The sequence below is a fragment of the Lytechinus pictus genome, chromosome 17, assembly GCF_037042905.1.
Source record: "Lytechinus pictus isolate F3 Inbred chromosome 17, Lp3.0, whole genome shotgun sequence".
Taxonomy (NCBI): Eukaryota; Metazoa; Echinodermata; class Echinoidea; order Temnopleuroida; family Toxopneustidae; genus Lytechinus; species Lytechinus pictus.
In genome coordinates, this window is record NC_087261.1 from 28772817 (window position 1) to 28796039 (window position 23223).

At 37.8% G+C, this 23223-nt stretch overlaps 1 protein-coding gene across 1 annotated transcript in view; it reads right to left on the minus strand.

The window, feature by feature from the left end:
* The window catches only part of LOC129280893 (sodium-coupled monocarboxylate transporter 1-like), a 21476-nt gene extending 198 nt beyond the window's left edge, over nt 1–21278 (minus strand). Inside the window, exons 1-15 of the mRNA XM_064112409.1 lie at nt 20731–21278; nt 19009–19074; nt 17462–17513; nt 16824–16891; nt 15126–15280; nt 11501–11641; nt 9609–9738; nt 8879–8967; nt 7641–7753; nt 6429–6496; nt 4573–4659; nt 4066–4340; nt 2989–3089; nt 999–1123; nt 1–527 (exon numbers count right to left, since the gene is read on the minus strand). The exon at nt 1–527 is cut by the window's left edge and continues 198 nt beyond it. Of these exons, the coding sequence (XP_063968479.1) occupies nt 402–527; nt 999–1123; nt 2989–3089; nt 4066–4340; nt 4573–4659; nt 6429–6496; nt 7641–7753; nt 8879–8967; nt 9609–9738; nt 11501–11641; nt 15126–15280; nt 16824–16891; nt 17462–17513; nt 19009–19074; nt 20731–21084 (1950 nt within the window). The 5' untranslated portion in view covers nt 21085–21278 and the 3' untranslated portion in view covers nt 1–401. The remainder of the gene's footprint in view (nt 528–998; nt 1124–2988; nt 3090–4065; nt 4341–4572; nt 4660–6428; nt 6497–7640; nt 7754–8878; nt 8968–9608; nt 9739–11500; nt 11642–15125; nt 15281–16823; nt 16892–17461; nt 17514–19008; nt 19075–20730) is intronic.
* Between the last annotated feature and the right edge of the window lie 1945 nt (nt 21279–23223).

Sequence of the window (23223 nt, forward strand, 5' to 3'; positions counted from 1 at the left end):
AGAGGCGACATGATATTTTAATTTGGGGGAGGGGGATCAGGACGACCCCCCAAGTTGACGTCCCTTATTAATTTTATTTTAGAATACGGAGATGTGATAGAATTACACGCCTCAAAACTCTCATTTTTATATTTTTCTTTCTTCATCCTTGCCTTTTCTCATCATTTTTGTTTTCTCAACTTTTCTACGCTTTTCCCTACTTGAAACATTTTAGGGGGTGTCGCCTCCTGCCGATCCCTCCTTGGCTCTTTACACCTGGGTGCAAAATGGCAAAGATCGAGTTCCCCCCCCCCTTCCCTCCTCCCAAGAAAAACGATGATGCTGGATATGAACCCTGAATTCGTTCAATAATAGTCGACTAACAAGCCATATGTCCTGCCGATTTCTTTTGACGGTATCGCCTAGACGACTTCCTCGACGTCATCATTGTCCGGTTGGTACTCGACTTGGAACCAATTCTTTTTCTTGACAAGGTTCATCTTCTTTCCGTTATGTACTTCGATATTTACTTTCTCATACTTCGGACCCTTGACGAAATGGAGAAATGAACATAAATACACCGTGAACCCTTGAATGATTGCCGACTTATTATTCCCTAATAAGGAAACGATATGAATAAAAAATTGTTCGTAAAATCAAATACAATGATTCCTCTCAGCCATATTTGCCCTACGGCGGCCGTACGGCGAGTCGAAAACCGTCGTTTTATTCATTTTTATTCAAACCACTTATTATGTAGCTGGTAAAAAAAATGTTGAAACGGCTGTTTTCGACTCGCCATACGGCTGCCGTAGAGCAAATGTGACCGAGGTATGACTCACCTCCAACGCCAGTACAAAGAAACACATAAATCACTTTTCGGGTTGATTGAGTTAAATTTGCAACGTTTGGTAAAATCGGATCTCTATAACTACTATTTTGTAATGATAATCGATTTTTAGGCCGCCTTCAAGATTTACTTCCGGAAAGTCCCCATATTCATTTCCAAGTCATCTTACCTGTATGAAATCCTCACCCACCCTGCAACGCAATGGAATCTTCCACTTCTCGGGGAGACAGCAACACATTATGTCGACCACTGGATTTATCAAACGGGGGTCGAGCTTCCGTGGATCTTGTGGACCTAAGTCAAAGTGAAAATGATTCACTAATAAGACACAAGATTCTACAGATAACATATTATCGATTTGGATCGAGAACCCCATGAAAAAGTCTGTTTAATTAGGAGGAATCATTGACGTATATAGAAAAAAAAATGAGGAGCATAATAATGGCGTACAGAGAGGATGGTTAGTTCTAAGTAGTCGCGAGTTGTCAAAGCGAACGAGCACATATATATAATTATTTTGTTTGTGTAACATGATACCCATAGATTGATTTTATACATGTATTTTATAATTTCCCTTTCACTTCCTTTCCTTTCTTTCTCAGTAGTTTATTTCTTTCTTTCTTTGGGGCGGCTTCTGTGGCTCAAGCTGCCCCAAATAGGCTGGTCCAGTGGAATAAGCACATATATCTCTCGAACAAAGCAAGTGAACCAATGAATTATTATTTTTTTAAGATCAAGGTAAGTAAAGAAATAAGACGATAAATAAAGAAACGACAAAAAAATCTATTACAAAACCATAAGATTATTTTCATTCATAATTACGTGATTTTTACTCTATGTATTGCAGGAATAAAGCTTTATCCAATCAGAGCTCAGGGTGGGTCGTGTGGTCTAGTGGTTAGAGCATTGGACTCATAATCGTAAGGTTGTGAGTTCGAATCCGTGCTCTGCCATTGTCTCCACTTTGATTTAAAAAAAAACCACTTTGCCTGATTAAGCTAGACGTAAAATAACGATTAGACCTAGATCTGATCACCTGAGTCCCGTACCCGGGAGGGGCCACTTCCATTGACTAGTGGATACCATGCGCGACCACGGGGTCTTCAAAAGCACCCTAAACACGTATTTTCCATATTCTGAAAATACACCTCTTAACAAGTATTGGCGTGTGAAACCCTACCCTTAACAAGTATTGGAAACAATACTATTGGCAAGTATTCCCAGAATTGAGCCCCTAAACAAGTACAGCGATCGATGTATTCCATATTCTGAAAATGAGCCCTTAACAAGTATTGGAAACAAAACGATACTCTGAACCCCTAAACAAGTACAGCGATATTTTATTGTTATGTCACGGGTCCGTCGGTCGTCGGTTTTACCTATACACACCATTATTTTGGTTTAGTACGACCCCACCTTCCACACCTCGCGCAAATCGGACTCTAAACACGTAGTGTTGGGGCAAAAAGGACATCCTTTATAAAACATTTTGATTTTGTTTTATCATCCCCGCATATTTGACCCTAAACACGTATATTTTTCCGAGCGAAATAGATACCCCTTTTTCAGTATTTGTGTGTTTCTGACACCTTATCACGTTACGTACGTAACGTGCCCTATCTTGAAAAAGACATCCTTTTTACGTGTTTTTTTGGTTGCGCATGGTATCCACTCGTCAATGTAAGTGGCCCCCCCCCCCCCCCCCGGGGTCCCGTAACACACAAAGGTTAGCAATTAATATTGTTCGCTTGATCTTCACGACTGATTGTACATTGAAGTCAATGCAATCAATCATAGAAAAGTGTTATACGATGATTGCTATATGCTTTGCGTTACGGGCTCGCGGACTTACTGTTTGAAACGGAGAGAACAGTTTCACGTCCGATCGATTCGGGACGCTTCTTTGGCTCGTCTGAACTGGTGGGAAATGTAAATGCGTCCCGGATATAGGAAGTGAAACTACATGTTCTCTCCGTTTCAAACAGTAAGTCCAGGTGATCAGATTTAGTTCTATTCGTTATTTGTCTTTCTTACTGGATGAATCAAACCATACATCAGTTTACGAGACGTAAAATGTTTCCTTTGCGTACCAGCTTGGTGTTATTCCAGTAAAGTTCCTAACGGGAGTTACCGTGAAAGAAACGGAAACAGAAACTTACCTGTTAGAAAGCTGATGATGAGGCCTACGAGCATTGTTACCAGCCACGATACGGAGGCATACCACGTATAGGAAAGAGTGTAAAATGCTGCAATGGCTGGCCTATAGATAAAGAAAAAGTAACACGAGCTAGTTTTTGCAACTACAACGGGGATTGATTCTACAACATAGTAAATCTATTGAAAATGCTCGTCAAATCACAATAAACACAGTAAAAAAAATAGCACGTTGTTTAAGCCTGTCACTCTAACAACAAATTGGTCTAACTTTTTTTGTAATTGTTTAAGCTTTTTTAAACAACTTGTTTAAAAGTTTAAACAGCTGTTAAGAAGTTCAAACAGTTGTTTAAAAAGTTTAAACAGCTGTTTAAAAGTTCAAACAGTAGTTGTTAGAGTGACGGGCTTAAACAACGTGCTTGAAATGTTAAACAGCGTTTTTACAGTGAACAGCTTAGTGCTCTTTGTCGAATATTGGTGAACTGTGATTGCTGATCGTCGTAAAATATTCTGCGCTGACAAAAATTGCAAATATTTCGTTTGTCCAGAGTCCAGGACGACGCTGTTGTGTTGATTCACCGATTTTCGAAAAAGCCTGCTTTGTCATGAAGAGCATTTGACAATAGATTATCTACGTTCCAGAATGCGTCTGCGTAGTGGTTGCGAACAATTCCTAATATCATAGCAGATCCCAAATTATTGTTGGAATATAGCAAAACACAGCATTATAGTAAACTCATTTCATATTCCTAATCGTTTTCCTCAAGACGGTTCTTATAAAGAAAAAGAATGGAATACTCTATTCATAGACGTATCTGATCCAGGGACAGCTACACATGGAATTGCTATCATACGCAAACTTCAAATATCAATCGTAACGATTTTCACCCAATCGGAATTTCACATTTATGGGACTTAAGTTTGGGTTTGTGTGTTGCTATTACGTGCAACGCTTCCTATAACGGACTATTATGAAAGTATATTGTATCACAAGAAACAGAAATACATTAATTTCACGCCCTAACCAATTTCAGCAAATTACTGCGACATGAGGAGGGGGGGGGGGGTCTGTTCAAATTTACCTCGTGTCTTCAACCTGCGGTCCTGTCACGGTATTATTTACTGTAATACCGTCATCTGTTGTTAGCTCTGTGGCAGTCGAATCGATGTCGCCTGCAAACTGAGTTGTCATAAACATGTCGTCAGTGGAATTGCCGTCGAATGTCCATGTGTCGTTAGAGATCGGACACATGGAGGTCGAGAAAGAAAGGGCGGGGTACCGAGGAGGGTACACCTGTGCCCCTATACCAATCCAGAATGAGAACACCAACCCGATCAGAGTCCCCCAAAGTGCACCCTATCAAAATGGAAAAAAATAGATTATATGGATTAGGGAAGTCTATTTTGCGGCCAAGATTAATCCTCAATCTTAAAACAATAATGGAAGATTATCAGGATTATATATCAGAAAGAATGACAGAAAGACATAGGGATAAAGATACACATATATAGAGGAAGAAATGGGAGAGAGAGGGGGATGGAAGGAGGAAGGGCCGTTTCTGCAAAATATAAATTTCGAGAGAACCTACCTTTGAATTTGTCCAGGGGAAAAACATGCCGACACTGAACAGTCCTAAAGTTGGACCACCGAACATGCCGAGGAAATTCAGCACCGTCTAGTCATAACAAGTGAGTGAGAGAAGGAAAGAGAGAGGGGGTCGAGAAAGGTGAATTGGGTCAAGAGTAAGAATAATAAGAAAGGAGATGGTTTGAAAGAAAGATAGATAGGTGAAGAGTTGTGTGTGGATAAAGAGACCATGAGAAACAGGGGAGCAAAGTGGGGCAAAGGGGCGTAAATGGTGAAGAGGAGAGGGGGATCGGAAAAAAAAAATTCTAAGGTTGTTAATCATAGATAGTCTGAGTTATAATTGAGCAAGGTGCCACTCGGAGAAAGAGAAATTTTCATATAGTGCTTCTAGACCAGTTTTTACGCTGAATATGAATATATGAGGTAAACAGGCTGTATCCTGAAAATTAACCTGTGAGGGCGCTTTTTTCAAAATGGCCGTTGAATTTTCATAAAATTTGAATATTCGTACATAGATTTTGACATAAGCATCCAATTGCCATAAAATTAGTGTCATATGAAAGCCTAATAAATTTCTACAATTTGGTACTATTTGTAGGGGATAAGTAAGTCACTTGGCTGAGATTTAAGGTAGAAAATTTCCTTTTTTAATTTTTTTTCCCCCAAAATCGAAAATTTTGCAAATACATGATTTCACATAATTCTAAGAAAAATGTATCAATTATCTTGAAATGTTCCTGAAAAGTTTATTGATATACTATTATCATGTGGATGAAATTCTAACTCTGTATCTATGTACGAATATTCAAATTTTATGAAAATTCAGCGGCCATTTTGAAAAAAAGCGCCCTCACAGGTTAATTTTCAGGAAACAGCCTGTTTACCTCTTATATTCATATAGAAAACTGGTCTAGAAGCACTATGTGAAAATTTCTCCTTCTCCGAGTGGCACCTTGCTCAATTATAACTCAGACTAAGAGGCCCAGGGAAATATATATCATGTGTATATCGAAACTAAGAACTATAATGAACGGGACAAGAAAGCTCCTTTAACCAAACGTTGAAAAGGGAATATTAACATGTTAATCTGAATTTGAAATTATAATCACTCAATAAACAAAACAGATGGAACAGTACATAAGAGGTTCGGTTGAGCACAACTGTTACATTAGTCACATTCACTTGAATATATTGCTAGTCTGACTAAAACGAACTCGTTCCTATCCTGAATACAGTACGATATATGACTAGAAATATATAAAAGATGCACCTAATTGTCTAATAATCTAGTCATTTAAAATAGAGTCCTGACGAAAACTCAAATATTCCTGAAAATGTCATTAGAAAAATATGATTGAAAAAGCAAGTGGGTGCAATGTCTGTGGCAATTCGTTTTCCAGATTGTACAAAATTAACAAAACTGTTTGCGCAAAATATAATGATAGTGGTTCTGAGAAAATATTATGATTAAAAACGTGAATTATTACAAAAGATACATTCTGATACAAGGTAAATACTTAAAACATGTAAAACTATTCAATAATTATACATTCCATAAGTAAAATTTAGTGTTAAAATTATATATAATAATAACAACAAATAATGCTGATGAATTTCTTTTTTAAATACGTGCACCTGTTGATACGAAATACTGCTTACATCAATTTAATTTATTTAATTTATGATAAAAGATCAGTGCATAATATGATTTCCCCAAGATGTCGTAGTCGGAATCGAACATTCTCAAAGAAAATTATCATGTCAACAAGGCGCACGAGACCACTTGGCCCAGCCTATACCTCCAATAACTTTGCAACAGAGAGTTGACGCCCTCTACGTTCGTTTGTCTAAACTTACTTTGAGAATGTCTCCCATTACTGATGCGAGAAAGGCAAATCCGATAGTAAGGATTCCGTAAGTTAAAGCTAAAAGAGAAATAATATAGAGTGAACAAAAAAATGATTTTAGTATTTAGTATTTTTGTGTAATTCAGTTGAAAACATGTTCACACAGAAAAAATGGATAGTTGTCCACAGAATCAGTCACTTCGAAGCATGTTTGCCAATATGAGGATCCCGATCGAAAGTACAAGAAGACTTTACAAAATTCCATAACTCGCTTATTCTATAACCGATTTTGATGAAACAAATTTTAGATTTGCTCCTCTCATTTTATTCTTTCTGATTAGATGGATTCTCTCATTGTATTTTTATACCATGCCATTGCTTATACACAACTGGAACAGCGAATTGGGAAGAAAGTAACTGTCTACAAAATCAAAACAATTATGAATAGAGGAACTTTATCAGGGAAGTTCACCCTGACCCCGACGAAATATTCGTTGTAAAAAAGCAGAACAAAAATAATAAAAAGATATTGTTGAAAGTTTGAGGAAAATTCATCCGAGATTAAAAACATTTATCAGAATTTAAAGTTTTTGATTTGTGATGTCAATATGCGAGCAGCTACCCCATTGTCGTGTAGTAAAATAATTTTCTTTTCTTCTTTTAATATTGTACCTTCAGAATATCAACAGACAAATCAATCCACACCCGTTCGTGATTTTTTTTAGTCATCATGAACCATTATATAATTGGAATTTATGGACTTTATATTACATAATATTTGGGGCAGCTGCTCATAATATTACGTCACAGATCAAAAACTTAAAATTCTAGTCCTCATTCTTATTTCGTTATCTTTGATGGATTTTTCAAAAAACCTTCATCAATAGTATTAATTATGTTTTTTCTGGTATTTTCTACAATAAACTCTTCATCATGACAAAACGTGGATACTGAATAGCAATAAAACAGCTTCTTACAATAACAAATGTCAACCTACATGACATTTATAAAACCATAGTGCTGCAATCACACGTATAAGAGCCCGAATCCAGTTCGACCGATAATTGTATCATTGGAAATAATGTTACAGCATTTGGAGTCGGATTCACTTGTGTAACTATCGCATAACTTTTTTTTAGTAATGGATTGAACAAAACTAGCAAATGAGTAAACCTTTATCAGAGTATAAAGAATGACAGTATCAATAAGAAGGAAATCTAACCCATCAACTTAGATAATTGTGTGTATCGCTCATCGCTTAGTCCCGGCCATAAAGGTTTGATGAGGTCTTCAGTCGTCACAGCTGCCACCGCGTTCAATCCAGATGAAATTGTACTGAAAACAAACAAAAAATCATTATTTATAGCAATTGATTTGAACAAGAGAAATAAACATAGTCACAGAAAATATATCACTATGAAAATACAGATACATAAAACATTCGAATGGAACGCAAATAGACAATAACAAAAATTATATTATGATTAAATTATGAATGATTGTTCTATAATGTCATCATATTCACTCCGGCAAAACCGACTCTGGGCAAAACAAATTAATTCCATCAAGTTAGTTTCGTTGGTGTCACTATAAGAATAATGTTTCCCGTGTTTTACACCGCAAATATCTGGTTATCAGATAAATACATCGTGGTACACATTGTCCACTCCCTGGGGGCATTATCTTGATACAGGCGCTGCGATGCGCCGTAGCATTCGCAATTGTGAGCATACTTCTTTCGAATCCAACTTGTTTGTGAATATCCGTTTAATAAAGTCAATCTTGACGTTTAATTGCCATAGTAATCAATATAATGATTGCGGGCATTAACCGAAAGACAATTAAGACAAGACAATACCCGGGTGGGGAGCGGCAAATAGAAAGAAAGTATGCCTATCATTTCTAATGCCTAAACGAGATTTTGACCATGACTCATCAAATTGGGATCTCATCTTCGACATTCAATAGGGCGCTGTTGGATATGGATACGCGCTGCGCACGACACCGGCTACCAATTGGCACCAACGTTCTACGAAACTACGCGAATGCCATGTTCCGAATGCCCGAAGAATGACGATTCTCAGTTCGCGTATGCTTCGGTTGCTGTTGACGATCTTGACAGGTTGGCTCCGCTTACCTTTTTTTTTTGTAAAGTGACGTCAGCAGGATGTTTGGGCCACCACCGATGCAACCAAAAGCAGCGCAGTGTTTGTGTACTGTGCACGTGGACATGTGCTGGCCGATGACCGACAGCTGCACGCAAATAACGTCGATGACCTTCGTAATGAAGATGGTGGCGAATACAGCGCTTGAAAAAACCATCCGAACAGCGCCATCTTAAAATCCGGAAAGATTACCTTTAAACTTGACATGCTTGCTTTCTTTAAGTCCTCGTCCTATTTCCCTTAGTTTGAAATAAAATTATTCGAATCTAGAGGTTATTTCTTCTTTCATACATACCTCAATGATGCGCTGAAGACAGCAGACAAAAACAGACCCGGTAGTCCAGGGTATCTTTGAAATAAATCTAAAGTAAAATGAGGAATCATCTGGTAGATGGAGAAAAGACAGAAAGTAAGGTTTTCGTTATTTAATGTCATAATCATATTGAATTTTTAGATTATGATTCGGGTCGTGTGGTCCAGTGGTTAGAGCATTGGACTCATAATCGCAAGGTTGTGTCCACTTTGATAAAAAGGCCCGAGAGCAGTATCTGTCGTCTATAAGGACAGTCACTATGACTGATTAAGCTAGACGTAAAATGTTATATTTAAAGGTTATATACCAGCTTGGCGTTTACCAGCAAAACGCTGTCCTGCCGAGTTCCTGCGGGAGTAACCATAAACAGAAACAGAAACAGTGAGCCCAAGAGGCCGATTTTCTCGTGTTTTCCTCATAATTATTTGTTTTATTATCCGCAACCTATTCATGATCTAAGGTATATTTAAGCTTACAGTGAAGAATAGGCTAAGTCGGATGTCTTCAATTAAAATAAACAAACATCTTAATAAAAGATAATAAAATGCGAGGAAATCAGCCTCGTACGTAAACCTTCGTCATTAATTCTCTCGTATATTTCTTGTTTACGTTTTTTTTTAAGAGAACGAAAATATAATCTTCATTCCCGGTAATTACCGCTTTACGATAAACTATTAATATCGATAGTACAACAAGATATCTTGGTACCTACCTGATCCTTTTTGGCCACAACACCGACCGATATCGGGTCGCAGTCAGCGTAGTAGGCATACATCACCAGGCCGGCAGTCACGGCACAACTTACGATCACCAACATCACCACCGTCGCGATTGCCAGGGATCTGCGTGAGATATACAGTGCGTCCCACAAAAAACGAAACCGAGATTTAGCGATGATTTATCATAACTTAATCATAAATACAATAGACAAATGACCTATCAATGTAAAGCTTAGAATCTCCCCTTTCATCTGATATTACTTAGATTGTTCCTCATTCACTCATGAGTAAGCAAAAACAATTTGAAGAAAGGATACCAAAAACTCATTTGGCGGGGGTATCTGAATTTCCAAAAGAAAATAACATGCCTAAAAAGTTCAATATCTGCTCTTTTATTTGATACCTTAATCACAAAAAAATGGCCAAGAAGTAAGAAAGTTACGGTTCCTCGAAAAAATGCTTGTATTGCCATCATTTCATTAGATGAACGTGTTTTCACCGGTTTCCCACAGAAGCTATCGCATTGTTAACAAAAGACTTCATGCATGGCTGATCGTCAACAAAACGGAGTGTCGAGTGAGTTTGAACGCTAGCTTGTAAAACCTCTTCATTTTATGAAATTATTGAAATTCAAGCCTTATTTCAAATAACCAGAACTTTGTTTTTTCTTGGCCATTTTCTAAAATTGAGGTATCAAATTAAAGAGCAGATATTGAACTTTCTAAAAATGTGGTTTTCCATTTGAAACCCAGATACAGCCCGCCAAATGACTTTTTGGTATCCCCTCTTCAAATTGTTTTGCTCACTCATGCGTGAATGAGAAATAATTTAAGTAATTTCAAATGAAAGAGGAGATTCTAAGCTTTACAATGGTAGGTCATTTGTTTATTATATTTGTGATTAAGTTATGATAAATCATCGATAAATCTCGGTTTCGTTTTTTGTGGGACGCACTGTATTAAAATCATAAAGATGATGATATGCTCGCTGTGATTAGCCGAAATCGATTACGTGAGCCGTTATTCGTTTTAGAAAATATGCCAATTGCTAGTACTAATGACTGGTTCCATTGAGTGGTCAAGTTTTTTTTTCTAAGAGAATGGTTTATTAAATAACAAGGTTCCACATACAGTGACATAACTATCTTATAAAACAAATAATGCACATCGTTTTGCTCGGGCATTACACACGTTTGTTTACTTTGAACCGTCTAAACGCCCTCGAATATGCCTCTGGTGTGTTTGAACTGTTAAAAACGAGTAAGAGTTTGACCTGGGGAGTGTTTCATCAACATTTTCATCCGACAAGTTTTCAGATCTGACATCTTTCTCTGATGTTGATTGACTGAGAGGTACTGTTACTATGGTAACTGTCGGATAAAATGGGACTTGTCGGATAAAACGTCTGACAAGTCATTTCATGAAACGCCCCCCTGGTCTTGGTTAGTCCCGAAGATAGAGAGTAATATAGAGGTATAGCATTAGCATGATATTTTTTTTTGGGGGGGGGTCGTACCGTGACGCACAACGGATTCAATAACACATTAAATGTAAAAAGCCCGTCAAATGACAATGAACAGCCGGGAGGTCTTTGTCGAAAATTGGATTACCGAAAAAGCAGATTCGCCCTCAGCTTCGGAGCTGAAGAAAAATTGCACATAATGTCGTTTGTCCAGAGTCCATGTCCCGGGAGGAAACTGCTGCTTTGTTTCACCAATTGTCGACAAAGCCTTCTTGGTTGTTCATTGTAGTGGAGGGCATTTGACAATACATTTTCTATGTTCTTGAATCCGTCGTGCATCGTGGAGCGAAAAGTCTCTGTTGATGGGGGCAAAGGGTCTGGGGAAGGGAGATGATAGGTACTTGATGGCTTATGGGGGACTTACATGCGTGCGATCTTGGTCGTGTTACACGAGAGATACCGTTGGACCTGGGCCTGGTTGGTCCCGAAGATAGAGAGGAACATTATAGATGACCCGATAGTAAGACCCCAGAAAGTATGGCGAACTCTTACGTCTAAGCTGAATCTACGGAGATAGTGTGTGAAAGGGAAACACGAAAAGCAAGTCATTACAGACTACTAATGCAGTTTATAAAAGATGGAATAAACGAAATTTTTGAGAAGCGCCCCCGGAAAAGAATGTGGATTTTTTTAAAGCGGCGATGAGAGCATTTTTTTTGGAAACATTCAAGGTGACGAATTAGGGTCAGACCGAGAGCAAATGTACTCGCAAACATTCAAGGTGACGAATTAGGGTCAGAGCCGAGAGCAATGTACTCAGAAACATTCGAGGTAACGAATTAGCGTCAGCGCCCAGAGCATTGTATTCGGAAACATTCGACATGATGAATTAGCGTCAGAGGCGAGAGCAATGTACTCGAAAACATTCGATTCGACGAATTTGCGTCAGAGCCGAGAGCATTGTACTCGGAAACATTCGAGATGACGAATTAGCGTCGGCGCCGAGAGCTGTATACTTGGAAATATTCGAGATAACGAATTAGCGTCAGTGCCCAGAGTATTGTATTCTGAAACATTCGATATGATGAACTAGTGTCAGAGGCGAGAGGACTGTACTCGAAAACATTCGAGGTGACGAATTAGCGTCAGAGCCGAGAGCTATGTACTCGGAAACATTCGAGGTGACGAATTAGCGTCAGAGTCAAGAGCAACGTGCTTGGAAACATTCGAGGTGACGAATTAGGGTCAGAGTTGAAAGCATTGTACTCGGAAACATTCAAGGTGACGAATTAGGGTCAGAGCCGAGAGCAATGTACTCGGAAACATTCGAGATGACGAATTAGCGTCAGGGCCGAGAGCTATCTATTTGGAAATATGCGAGATAACGAATTAGCGTCAGCGCCCAGAGCATTGTATTCTGAAACATTCGAGGTGACGAATTCGCGTCAGAGCTGAGAGCAATGTACTCGGAAACATTCAAGGTGAGGAATTAGGGTCAGGGCCGAGAGCTATGTACTTGGAAATATGCGAGATAACGAATTAGCATCAGCGCCCAGAGCATTGTATTCTGAAACATTCGAGGTGACGAATTCTCGTCAGAGGCGAGGGGACTGTACTCGAAAACATTCGAGGTGACGAATTAGCGTCAGAGGCGAGAGCATTGTACTCGGAAACATTCGAGGTGACGAATTCGCGTCAGAGGCGAGAGGACTGTACTCGAAAACATTCGAGGTGACGAATTAGCGTCAGAGGCGAGAGAACTGTACTCGAAAACATTCGAGGTGACGAATTAGCGTCAGAGGCGAGAGCATTGTACTCGGAAACATTCGAGATGACGAATTAGCGTCGGCGCCGAGAGCTGTATACTTGAAAATATTCGAGATAACGAATTAGCGTCAGTGCCCAGAGTATTGTATTCTGAAACATTCGATATGATGAACTAGTGTCAGAGGCGAGAGGACTGTACTCGAAAACATTCGAGGTGACGAATTAGCGTCAGAGCCGAGAGCTATGTACTCGGAAACATTCGAGGTGACGAATTAGCGTCAGAGTCGAGAGCAACGTGCTTGGAAACATTCGAGGTGACGAATTAGGGTCAGAGTTGAAAGCATTGTACTCGGAAACATTCAAGGTGACGAATTAGGGTCAGAGCCGAGAGCAATGTACTCGGAAACATTCGAGATGACGAATTAGCGTCAGGGCCGAGAGCTATCTATTTGGAAATATGCGCGAGATAACGAATTAGCGTCAGCGCCCAGAGCATTGTATTCTGAAACATTCGAGGTGACGAATTCGCGTCAGAGCTGAGAGCAATGTACTCGGAAACATTCAAGGTGAGGAATTAGGGTCAGGGCCGAGAGCTATGTACTTGGAAATATGCGAGATAACGAATTAGCATCAGCGCCCAGAGCATTGTATTCTGAAACATTCGAGGTGACGAATTCTCGTCAGAGGCGAGGGGACTGTACTCGAAAACATTCGAGGTGACGAATTAGCGTCAGAGGCGAGAGCATTGTACTCGGAAACATTCGAGGTGACGAATTCGCGTCAGAGGCGAGAGGACTGTACTCGAAAACATTCGAGGTGACGAATTAGCGTCAGAGGCGAGAGAACTGTACTCGAAAACATTCGAGGTGACGAATTAGCGTCAGAGGCGAGAGCATTGTACTCGGAAACATTCGAGGTGACGAATTCGCGTCAGAGGCGAGAGAACTGTACTCGAAAACATTCGAGGTGACGAATTAGCGTCAGAGGCGAGAGCATTGTACTCGGAAACATTCGAGGTGACGAATTCGCGTCAGAGGCGAGAGGACTGTACTCGAAAACATTCGAGGTGACGAATTAGCGTCAGAGCCGAGAGCATTGTACTCGGAAATAATCAATGTGACGAGTTAGGGTCAGAGCCATACTTCATATTAATAACTTTAAGCCTGTAAAGGGATTGTTTAACTTCATCTACGATCTAAACATAGTATTCTGTTCAAGCTAATGCGGTAATCAAAATTGCAAACATTAAAGGCCAGACAAGACTAACCTTGAGATTTTCAAACGAAGTTTTCGCTTTTTACTGTGATAATGATGACTTCAGTCATGAGCGTCCATATCCCTGGACGCTTTCTTTAACACTGTGGGATACGGAGAAGAAATAATAACTTTTTTGCATTTATTGCAAAGCATCTAATGATGTTTATGAAATAGCAATTTCCGGGTTCCTCTTGAAACATTATTGCATGCACGGACACAATGTAGGTCCCCACGGCTAAGAATTTTGCAAATTTCCATAAAGTTACTCAATCCCTATAAGAAGGGATTCTGGGAACCCCTGGATAAAACGGGGACGTCCCTCTCACGTCCCAGGACAAACGTTCTTAAGAACTCTATAACTATTTCATGGGAGAAATAAGAAATATTAAAGGAGAATGAAACTCTTGGAGCAAGTTAGCTTTTGTGAAAGCAGAAAAATCAAAGAATAAGATCAACAAAAGTTTGAGTAAAATAGGACTAGCAATAGAAGAGTTATGAGCATTTGAATGTCGAGATCACTAATGCTATGGAGATCCTCCCATTGGCAATGCGACCAAGATCTATGATGTCACAGATGAACAACTCTCCCCTTTTGGACACTGAAAATATACCCCAAAACATATCTTTTTGCTCATTCTAATCATATGACAAACGATTCATCAATGATATAATGTTGTGAAACCGCTGTACTTGTCCTCTCATAAAGAGAACACCTCACCTTGCTGTGATAGACTCTATAAAAATGAGAATATAAGTGAAATAAGTACTGAAGTAATGACGGAGTTGTACGTGTGTGACATCACAGATCTTGGTCGCATTGCCAATGGGAGGATCTACATGACATTAGTGATCTCAATATTCAAATGCTCATAACTTTCTTATCATTCATTCAATCTTCCTCAAATTTTCAACGATATGTTTCTTTTATTTTTCTCTTTGATATGGATTCAGCTGGTTTCAAGGGTTTCATTCTCCTTTAAGAAATGACCATTTCAAAATCAGTCAGATAATGAAGAGGGACTAACTCAAATAGGTCTAATCTGTTTCCTTTGTCAACGATACGGAGAACGTTGGAGAAACCACCGAGGTCGATGGATCCCTTGATTATGACGGCTAACAGACCAGCAACCATGATACACATCTGAAAAACATCCGTCCAAATGACAGCTTTTAATCCACCCTATAAGGAAGAAAGAAAATATTAAGAGTGATTACAAGTAGGTGGGAAGTCACACTCTTGGACTGGTCAAAATAACCAGTCTGTTGTTAAGTATAATAATAATAATATAGGGTATTTATATTGCGCACATATCCACCTTGTTAGGTGCTCAAGGCGCTCCTATAATGTTCGAAATTAATTTTTAAAAATAATCAACAATCTGTTTACATTTTGACATTTGTCTTTTATGAAGGTGGACACACTGATTATTTGGCCAATCAATTTAGGAGTGCAGGGAGGGGGTATATGGGACAAGTGCACCCCCTCCCCCTTCTTCAAGTAGCCGGTGGAAAGGGCATAACTTTTTATCTTTCTTTTCTTTTCATTTCTTTTTGGGGGCCTGTCAGATTGTTGTTTTTTTTTCATTGAGGGTAAACAATTAATTTCACTTCATTTCATTTATTATTTTCTGCAATTTTTTAATAAACAAATTAACGAAGAAAATATGTATAATATATATAATATAACAAAGTATTAACCAAATATTTGACCAACAAGACAGTGAGCAAAGTTGTATTTTCTATGCCGTGCCGATCTAAAAAGGTTGCAGGAGTTTTGCCACTACAAGTTTAGCTTCCCTGAGTGACAACCCGGAAAACAATTCCAAAAAATAATATATATCATATCATCTGTCTTATACTACTAGTGCATATTGAACTGAGGAGGGACCTGCGCTCGGTCCTTACAATGTATATTTATAGGCCCTGATTCATTGCTTACATCGAAAAAAAGCATTTACGTAATTATGGCCCATGTAGTGAGCGAGGCTTGTAATCGTAAATTATGTTTTAATTTTGAGATTACCGGTCAGTGCTTCTTTCATTCATCTTCCTGTATAATTTGTATCGAAGTCCTTTAGAGAGTTCAATTTCACCCACTTTCATACAAGTTCAAATTTGAACCTATTTTGTGTGTCCTGCATTTCCAGTGTCATAGGGTTTTTGTTATTCCCTTTGGGGAAACAAATATTTTCACCTGTTTTATACGATCCATTTGATAATCATATTTGATATCTGTTTGTTTCAATCACAAGTTTTATTGCAGTCATAAAGTCGTCTTGAAGTCGAAAGCGGAAGGGTGGATTTGAAGAAAAAAAAAATTTAATTATTGTAAAAAAAACAACAAATTTGGGTAAAATGAAGTTAACTGTTAGAAAATAGGCGAAGAACGGGGAAACCTTCATGCATAGTTCATTATTAACATGAACATGAAATCTTCCACCCCCTCCCCCTCTCTCCACCTCTCTCTCTCTTAAGATCTCTCTGTTTTTCTCTCTTTCTTTTACCCCTCCCCCAGCGCCCCCAAAGGGAAAAGGTCGGAGATGCGCTTTTTACCCTTTTTATAATCAAGGCATTGATTGCATCCGTTTAATAATAATCATGATAATCATAGGTCTGTGTACAAAAGAACAATTCCTCATAACTTGGCAATGAATTTAAACTTTAAGCAAGAATAAAGTGCAAATTTGTCAAAACTTTTTTATACAGGATTTACAATCACTTACAACAGTCGTATAGAATGTGCAGGCTATTCCTATAGTCAGTACAGATCCCCATACGTTTAATCCCGCCACTGCAAAAAAAAAAGGGAAAAACATATGTTCTTTGAAAAAATGACGAACAGCGTCACATTCAGAGATATATGTCATTACTTTGTATTTATTCTACACATTCTTCGCCTATACCTATGAACTTGTCAAAATCGTTATGCTTTCTTGAAGTGATTTGCCGCAGCAGATGGCATGCGAATGCCTATTCTTTTCATTGTCTTTGGTACGATCAATAGATGTTTGTCTTATGGAAAGACTGATCGCATGGAGTCGGTTTAATGTTTTTAACATTGGGATAAGGTGGAGGTGGAGGAAAGATGAACAGAGTTATATATAGGAATAGGAGTCTTTGATTCTCCCTATGAAATAAGAACCGTACAAGAAAGCACATGCAAACCAACAAACACACTATGATAGGTGTAACACTATTTTGATAATTCTATTCAAAACTTTACCTGAAAATATGGTATCGTTTCCCTTTTTGTTACTTTGTAAAGACTTCGAAATCGCCCGGTTTGAGTTCAAAGTATTACACTTAGTAAATAAAACCATGAAACGGCTAAACATAACAATTCTCACACTCATTAACCTACCTTGGTTGAGAGCCAACGCTGGACCATAAAGGACGACCCCCATATAGATGAACTACATGATAAAAAAAACATACATAGAATACAGTGAAATGAACTTGACACACCGGAAGTTATTAGAAAATGGTCAGAAAGTGACTCGTGTCATTTCTAGTATTGCCTTTTTAAATAATCAATCTACAGATCGAATATTATCTGCCTTTATTGGTGGATGGAAGGATAACCATAATAACCTCTTCTCTTGTTTGACTGCTTCAACACAATCATCTAGCCAAGACCTTGGTTCAAAATTCAGACGTTTTACATGTTTTATGATTTAAAAGAAATCGATTCAAATATGCAGTGGCTTACGTTATAAAATTCAAAGTTCAGTAGCCTGTTATGTAGTCGGAAATAACAAATCATTTAGTAGAAAGCCATAAAATCTTAGTTTGCTCCCCGTATTATTTTTTTATTTGCATTCTTATAACTTTATTACCTCTAGTTGGTTTACAGTTCGATAAAAGAGGGGATGTGCACCGTAATTATGCCATGTCATCGCGCAGTTTTTACAAATGTGTCTTAATAATGATAATGAATTTATTTCACACAAATGAAAATGCCTAATGCAAAGACGGATCCAGAATCACAAGCCTTCTTTTTTAAATGAAAATCAAGAAATTTACGATAAAGCTTAACGGAGCTCACCTTATAGAAATAATTGTCAAAAATGCAGAAAAGCAAAACAAATTTGACAAAAATCTATTTTGACACTAAAAAAATAAAAATAGAGTCCAAAGGGCAACACTCTGGATGGAACTGAAAAAAAAATGCAAAAAAGGCACAACAATTTTATATAAATATATATTTCATGTATCAGAAATAGAGGAGGAATGCCAACACCCTCAAAAATAGTCCCCCCCCAAAAAAAAAAAAAAAAAAAAAAATATTATAATAATAATAAATAAAATAAATAAATAAAAAAATAAAACTTAAAGAAGCAAGCCCATTTTTTAAACAACTTGAAAGTGAATAAACACTTTAAAACAAGATCAGAGGTCAACACCATAGACAGAATTGCCGGGGGTGGGTCAAGGGGAAGAAAGCACCCTCAATGTCCTGGATCCACCCTTTCCTATGATGGTAAATTGCCGCTTCGTCCATTGCCGACTCGTCCACTCATCACAATGGTCTACCTTCGTTTAGTCTCATGTCGTTCCGTCCATCAACATTTCGCCTAACAACCATTTTGGTCCATTAACCATTTGGTCCATCATCACTTCGTCTACTCACCAGTTGGGCTATAACCATTACGTCTCATAACCAGTTGGTCTAATACTTGTTTTATTTTCATTCATTTGCCCAAGTAACACTTAGTCTAATTAGACCAAATGTTATATGGACTAAATGGCTATTTGACCAACTGGTTATCAGACGAAACGGTGAGTGGACGAAACGGCAATTAGACCATGTGGATATCGGACGAACTGATGGTAGACCAAATGATAGTAGACGAGTTGGCAATTGGACGAATTGGCATTGGACCAAATGAAAATAAACCCTTATCTTACCATATTGAAGATGACCATGGCCGAGCCAAGGAGTCGACACGCCCGATTGAAACGAAGCTCCAAATACTAGGGTGTGAGACAAGAAGGAAAAAAATCTTCGGTCATTAACTGCCTTAAGAAGTGGAATCGGATTGCTTTAGTGATGGAAAAAAATGATTTAAAGGGAAGGCTCACCCTGACAAAACGTTTATTCTAATATTAGCAGAAAAAAAATTATAAAAAAAATATCGGTGAAGGTTTGAGTAAAATTCATCAAACATTTACAAACTTATTAGAATTTTATCATTTTTATCTCTGACGTCATATGCAATCAGCTTCCCATGTAGAGTATCATGTATTTAAAACAATTAGATGAAATGCCATTTTCTAAAAAAAAATAATAAAATGAGTTTTATTGTATCTTCACGATATCAACAGACAAATTATTTTACACCCAATCCCGAAAGAAGAACTTTTAGTGATCATGAACCATTAAAATTTTTTTTTTTTTTGCATTATAATATATATATATATATATAGGGAGAGAGAGAGAGAGAGAGAGCATATGAGGCAGCTGCTCGTTTATGACGTCACAAATAAATACTTAATCTTTATTGGAATTTCCTACGCAGGGAGGGGTGTTAGAGTGTGTTCATCAGGTGTCGATTTTATTTTTCTATTGTATTTTTTTATTTTTTTGCCAAATCAGCTTGATTAAAAAAAAACATCGAAACCCCAACACCCCTCCACCGTGAAGATTCTTTAAGGGGTGCGATGCCTGGAAGGGTGGCACCAAAGGTGGCAGGGGGAAACTGCCGTCCCATGGTTTTCGAGTAATGGAAAAGGGGGAGGGAAAAGGGAGATTAGAAAAAATAAAACGAAGAAAGAGAAGAGAGTTAAGGACAAAGAGGTCTGGGTTGTAAACCCATATGTTTCCTCATGTTTAGCCTTTAATTTCCACAGATCCTTTTTTTTAATTTAAATTGTGTATTATAATTTGTCTACAAAATGTACCATATTATGTAAATACCTGTGTTAATAAGCCAGTTCACTGTTAGCTCATGATCAACTTTTCTCAAATGACCTTTGTGATTTTTCATTAGGACTATCATTTTCAAATGTAGATGTTGCGTAAGCTTTACCGGTAGAGTATTCAAATTATAAGAACAAAAGGCATTGTATAGACCAGGTGACTAGAATAGTACATCAGGGATAAAGTTTGGAAATCTGTTTTATTGTCTGCCTTTGGCACATTTGACTATTGTTTAGGCTACTGTCAAATACCAGTGATTATGAAGGCTCTATTTATTACTCTTTAGCTTGGATGTGATAAATATTTTGAAAGGAATACATGAATAATCATCAATTCACAAATGCCTATGTCAGTGAATTTGAAAGCCACCTTCATGGTTGTCTCCAATGACCTTTTTCTGCTCGTGCGCAGTTTACAACCGTGAACAGGCTTATTGTCATTGATGTTATTGAATATAATTCAAATGACAATGATTCGTATTGTAAATGTTTGTAATAAATGCATGAAAATAATTTGTATTATTATTTACGTTCTGTTGGAAATAAAATCTGAATCTGAATCTTGAATTTAATCTAATTGAATTTTTGAAGTTATGATAAATCACGATAATTATCACTTTGTTTTTCCCCCATCTTAACTCTTTAAATCATTTTGTTAATAACGTAATCTTTAGTTTTCGTCCATCCTTGTGGCGCGATTTCTGAACTTACCTCGTTTGCACTCGTCAGTTTCAGACGATGAAACACTGGTAGGTAGAAAACTCCCGCGAATGAGCAAGACAAGACGATGGCGATGGCGTGCAGCCAGATCATGACCCCGTTCGTGTACGCCTCGGCAGTCGTTCCCAGGAACGTCACCGCCGAGATAAAGCTCACGGCGATCGACATCGCGACGGGGATCGGGTTCATCTGGCGGTTGCCCACCAGGAATTCCTCGGTGCTTCGCTGTCGACCACCGCTGCATGCATAGTAGATCCCGATGCCGACGGATGAGGCGAGAATAAGAGACCATACGACGTAGTCAGCGATGTGAAAAGTCAACCCTTCTCCATCACTCTCCATCATTTTTTTTTACCCTGTTCGTCGCTTTTGAAATTCCAAAAATTTCTATGAAAATTTCCTTATGGTAATTTTTACGGAATTATGTTTGAAAATTGTCAGGTTCACAAAAGACCACTTACCTGACCCAGTTTTTCAGTTGAGTGTTGGAAAATCAAAGCCTTTTCTGTCGACCCAAATCGCATGATAGCAGACTGAGTGACCCAAGCCCACCGTAGAGGGGGTAGTCATTTATTCAATAATCATTTCCCGTTTTACTTGTTAGTTCTAGGATTGTTTAACAAAAAAGGGGCCAATATTTTCTGTTTACTTCTCATCTTATATCCTGAATATAGCAAAGTGTTTTCTCCACTATTTCTTAAAATGCATCTGCGTAGAGTTAAAGTGTATAGTCGTACTTCGAAAAACGGTCATATTTCGACAACTATTTGAAATTACATGCATGAAAATATTGAACTATGAGTATGATTGGGGTTTTTTTTTTTTTTTTTTCAATTCAAGGGCTTATGCCTCAATACTGTTTCGAACTATGAAAGGCTATAGAGACGAAATCCGTGGAAGAGTTATTTTCATATGATCTTTGTGTGTGTGTGTGTGTGTGTGTGTGTGAGCGGGTGTGTGGGTGTGTGAGAGGGTGTGTGTGTGTGTGTATTGGTGTGTGTCATGGACCTGGGAAGCGGGGGTGCTGGGGTGCTGCATGTGTTATTCGCCATTGGCAACACTCCCTAGAATATGTGAGGTATGCTAATTTTCAGTAATGTAGCCAAAATTAAAATTAACATCATTTTCTATTGAAAAAAATATTTTTTCATTATTATTATTATCATCATTTTGCTTCTCAAATTTCTCGTGACCAATATTAACTTCATTTATTTATTGAAAACTTTTCTTCTTTTCAAATTTAAACCAGCACCCCCTGTTAAAAAAAGAAATCGTTCCCCGGGCCCTGGTGTGTGTGTGGGTGTGGGTGAGGGTGAATGTGTGTATATTTGTATATTCCACACATAAGCATGGTGAGAAAAATCGAGAACATTTAATTATTTGCTTTGGTGACCACACTGGTTTTATTACTATGGCGCCATCTATCGGCCATGAACCACAAATAAATATATCGCAAGGAGAAAGTAATTCTAGAGATAGAAAATACATTTTTGATTGTCTGACAATTTTCGTTCTCCTCCTGTGCATAGTGCGTCGCAGACAAAAAGAAACCGAATATTATCAATGATTTATTATAACTATACCACAAATTGGACAAATTACCTATCATTGTAAAGTTTAGCAAATGGTCAAGAAATAACAAAGTTCTGTCGTTTGAAATAATGCTTGAATTTCAACAGAGACAGAATTTTGTCAGATATTGACCATTGACTTTGATTGAGGTATCAAATTAAAGAGTAGAAATTTATATTTTTAGACAAGTGATTTTCTTTTTGAAAATCAGATATCTAATACAAATTATGTTTTTTATTCTTTCGTCTTTCGACATTCCTTTTTACTCATTTATTTGTGATAAGTTATGATACTTATAATCGGTTTTATCCCCGCGAGCAAGGTAATTAATCTACAATGCTCTTTACCCTGCTCTCAAATAAATGGAAATATTATTATGCATATATTATATATATATATATATATATATTAATCACCATTGTTCCTATGAAAGACAGTTGAAACAAAAAGAGTGATGATAAAAATTTTCCGATATTTCGGCCGCAGACTTTTTCAAGGAATTACAGCTTTGAGGGTCTTTGCTACTCGACCATTGCTATCGTTTAATTCCAAACATTCACAAAATATCTGAGTTATTCGTTTGGCTGCGTAATTTTTTCAGATCATAGTACTCAAAGGTCAAGTCCACCTCAGAAATATGTCGCTTTGAATAAATAGAGAAAAATCAAAATAGCATAACGCTGAAAATTTCATCAATATCAGATGTAAAATAAGAATGTTATGACATTTTTAAAGTTTCGCTTAATTTATCTAAACAGTTATTATGCGCATCATGGTCGGTATGCAAATGAGGGACTGATGACGTCACCCACTAACCATTTCATTTGTATTTCATTATATGAAAAGTGAAATTTTCAATTTTCTCCTCATTGTCATGTGCAATAAAGTTTCATTCCTCCCTGAACATGTGGA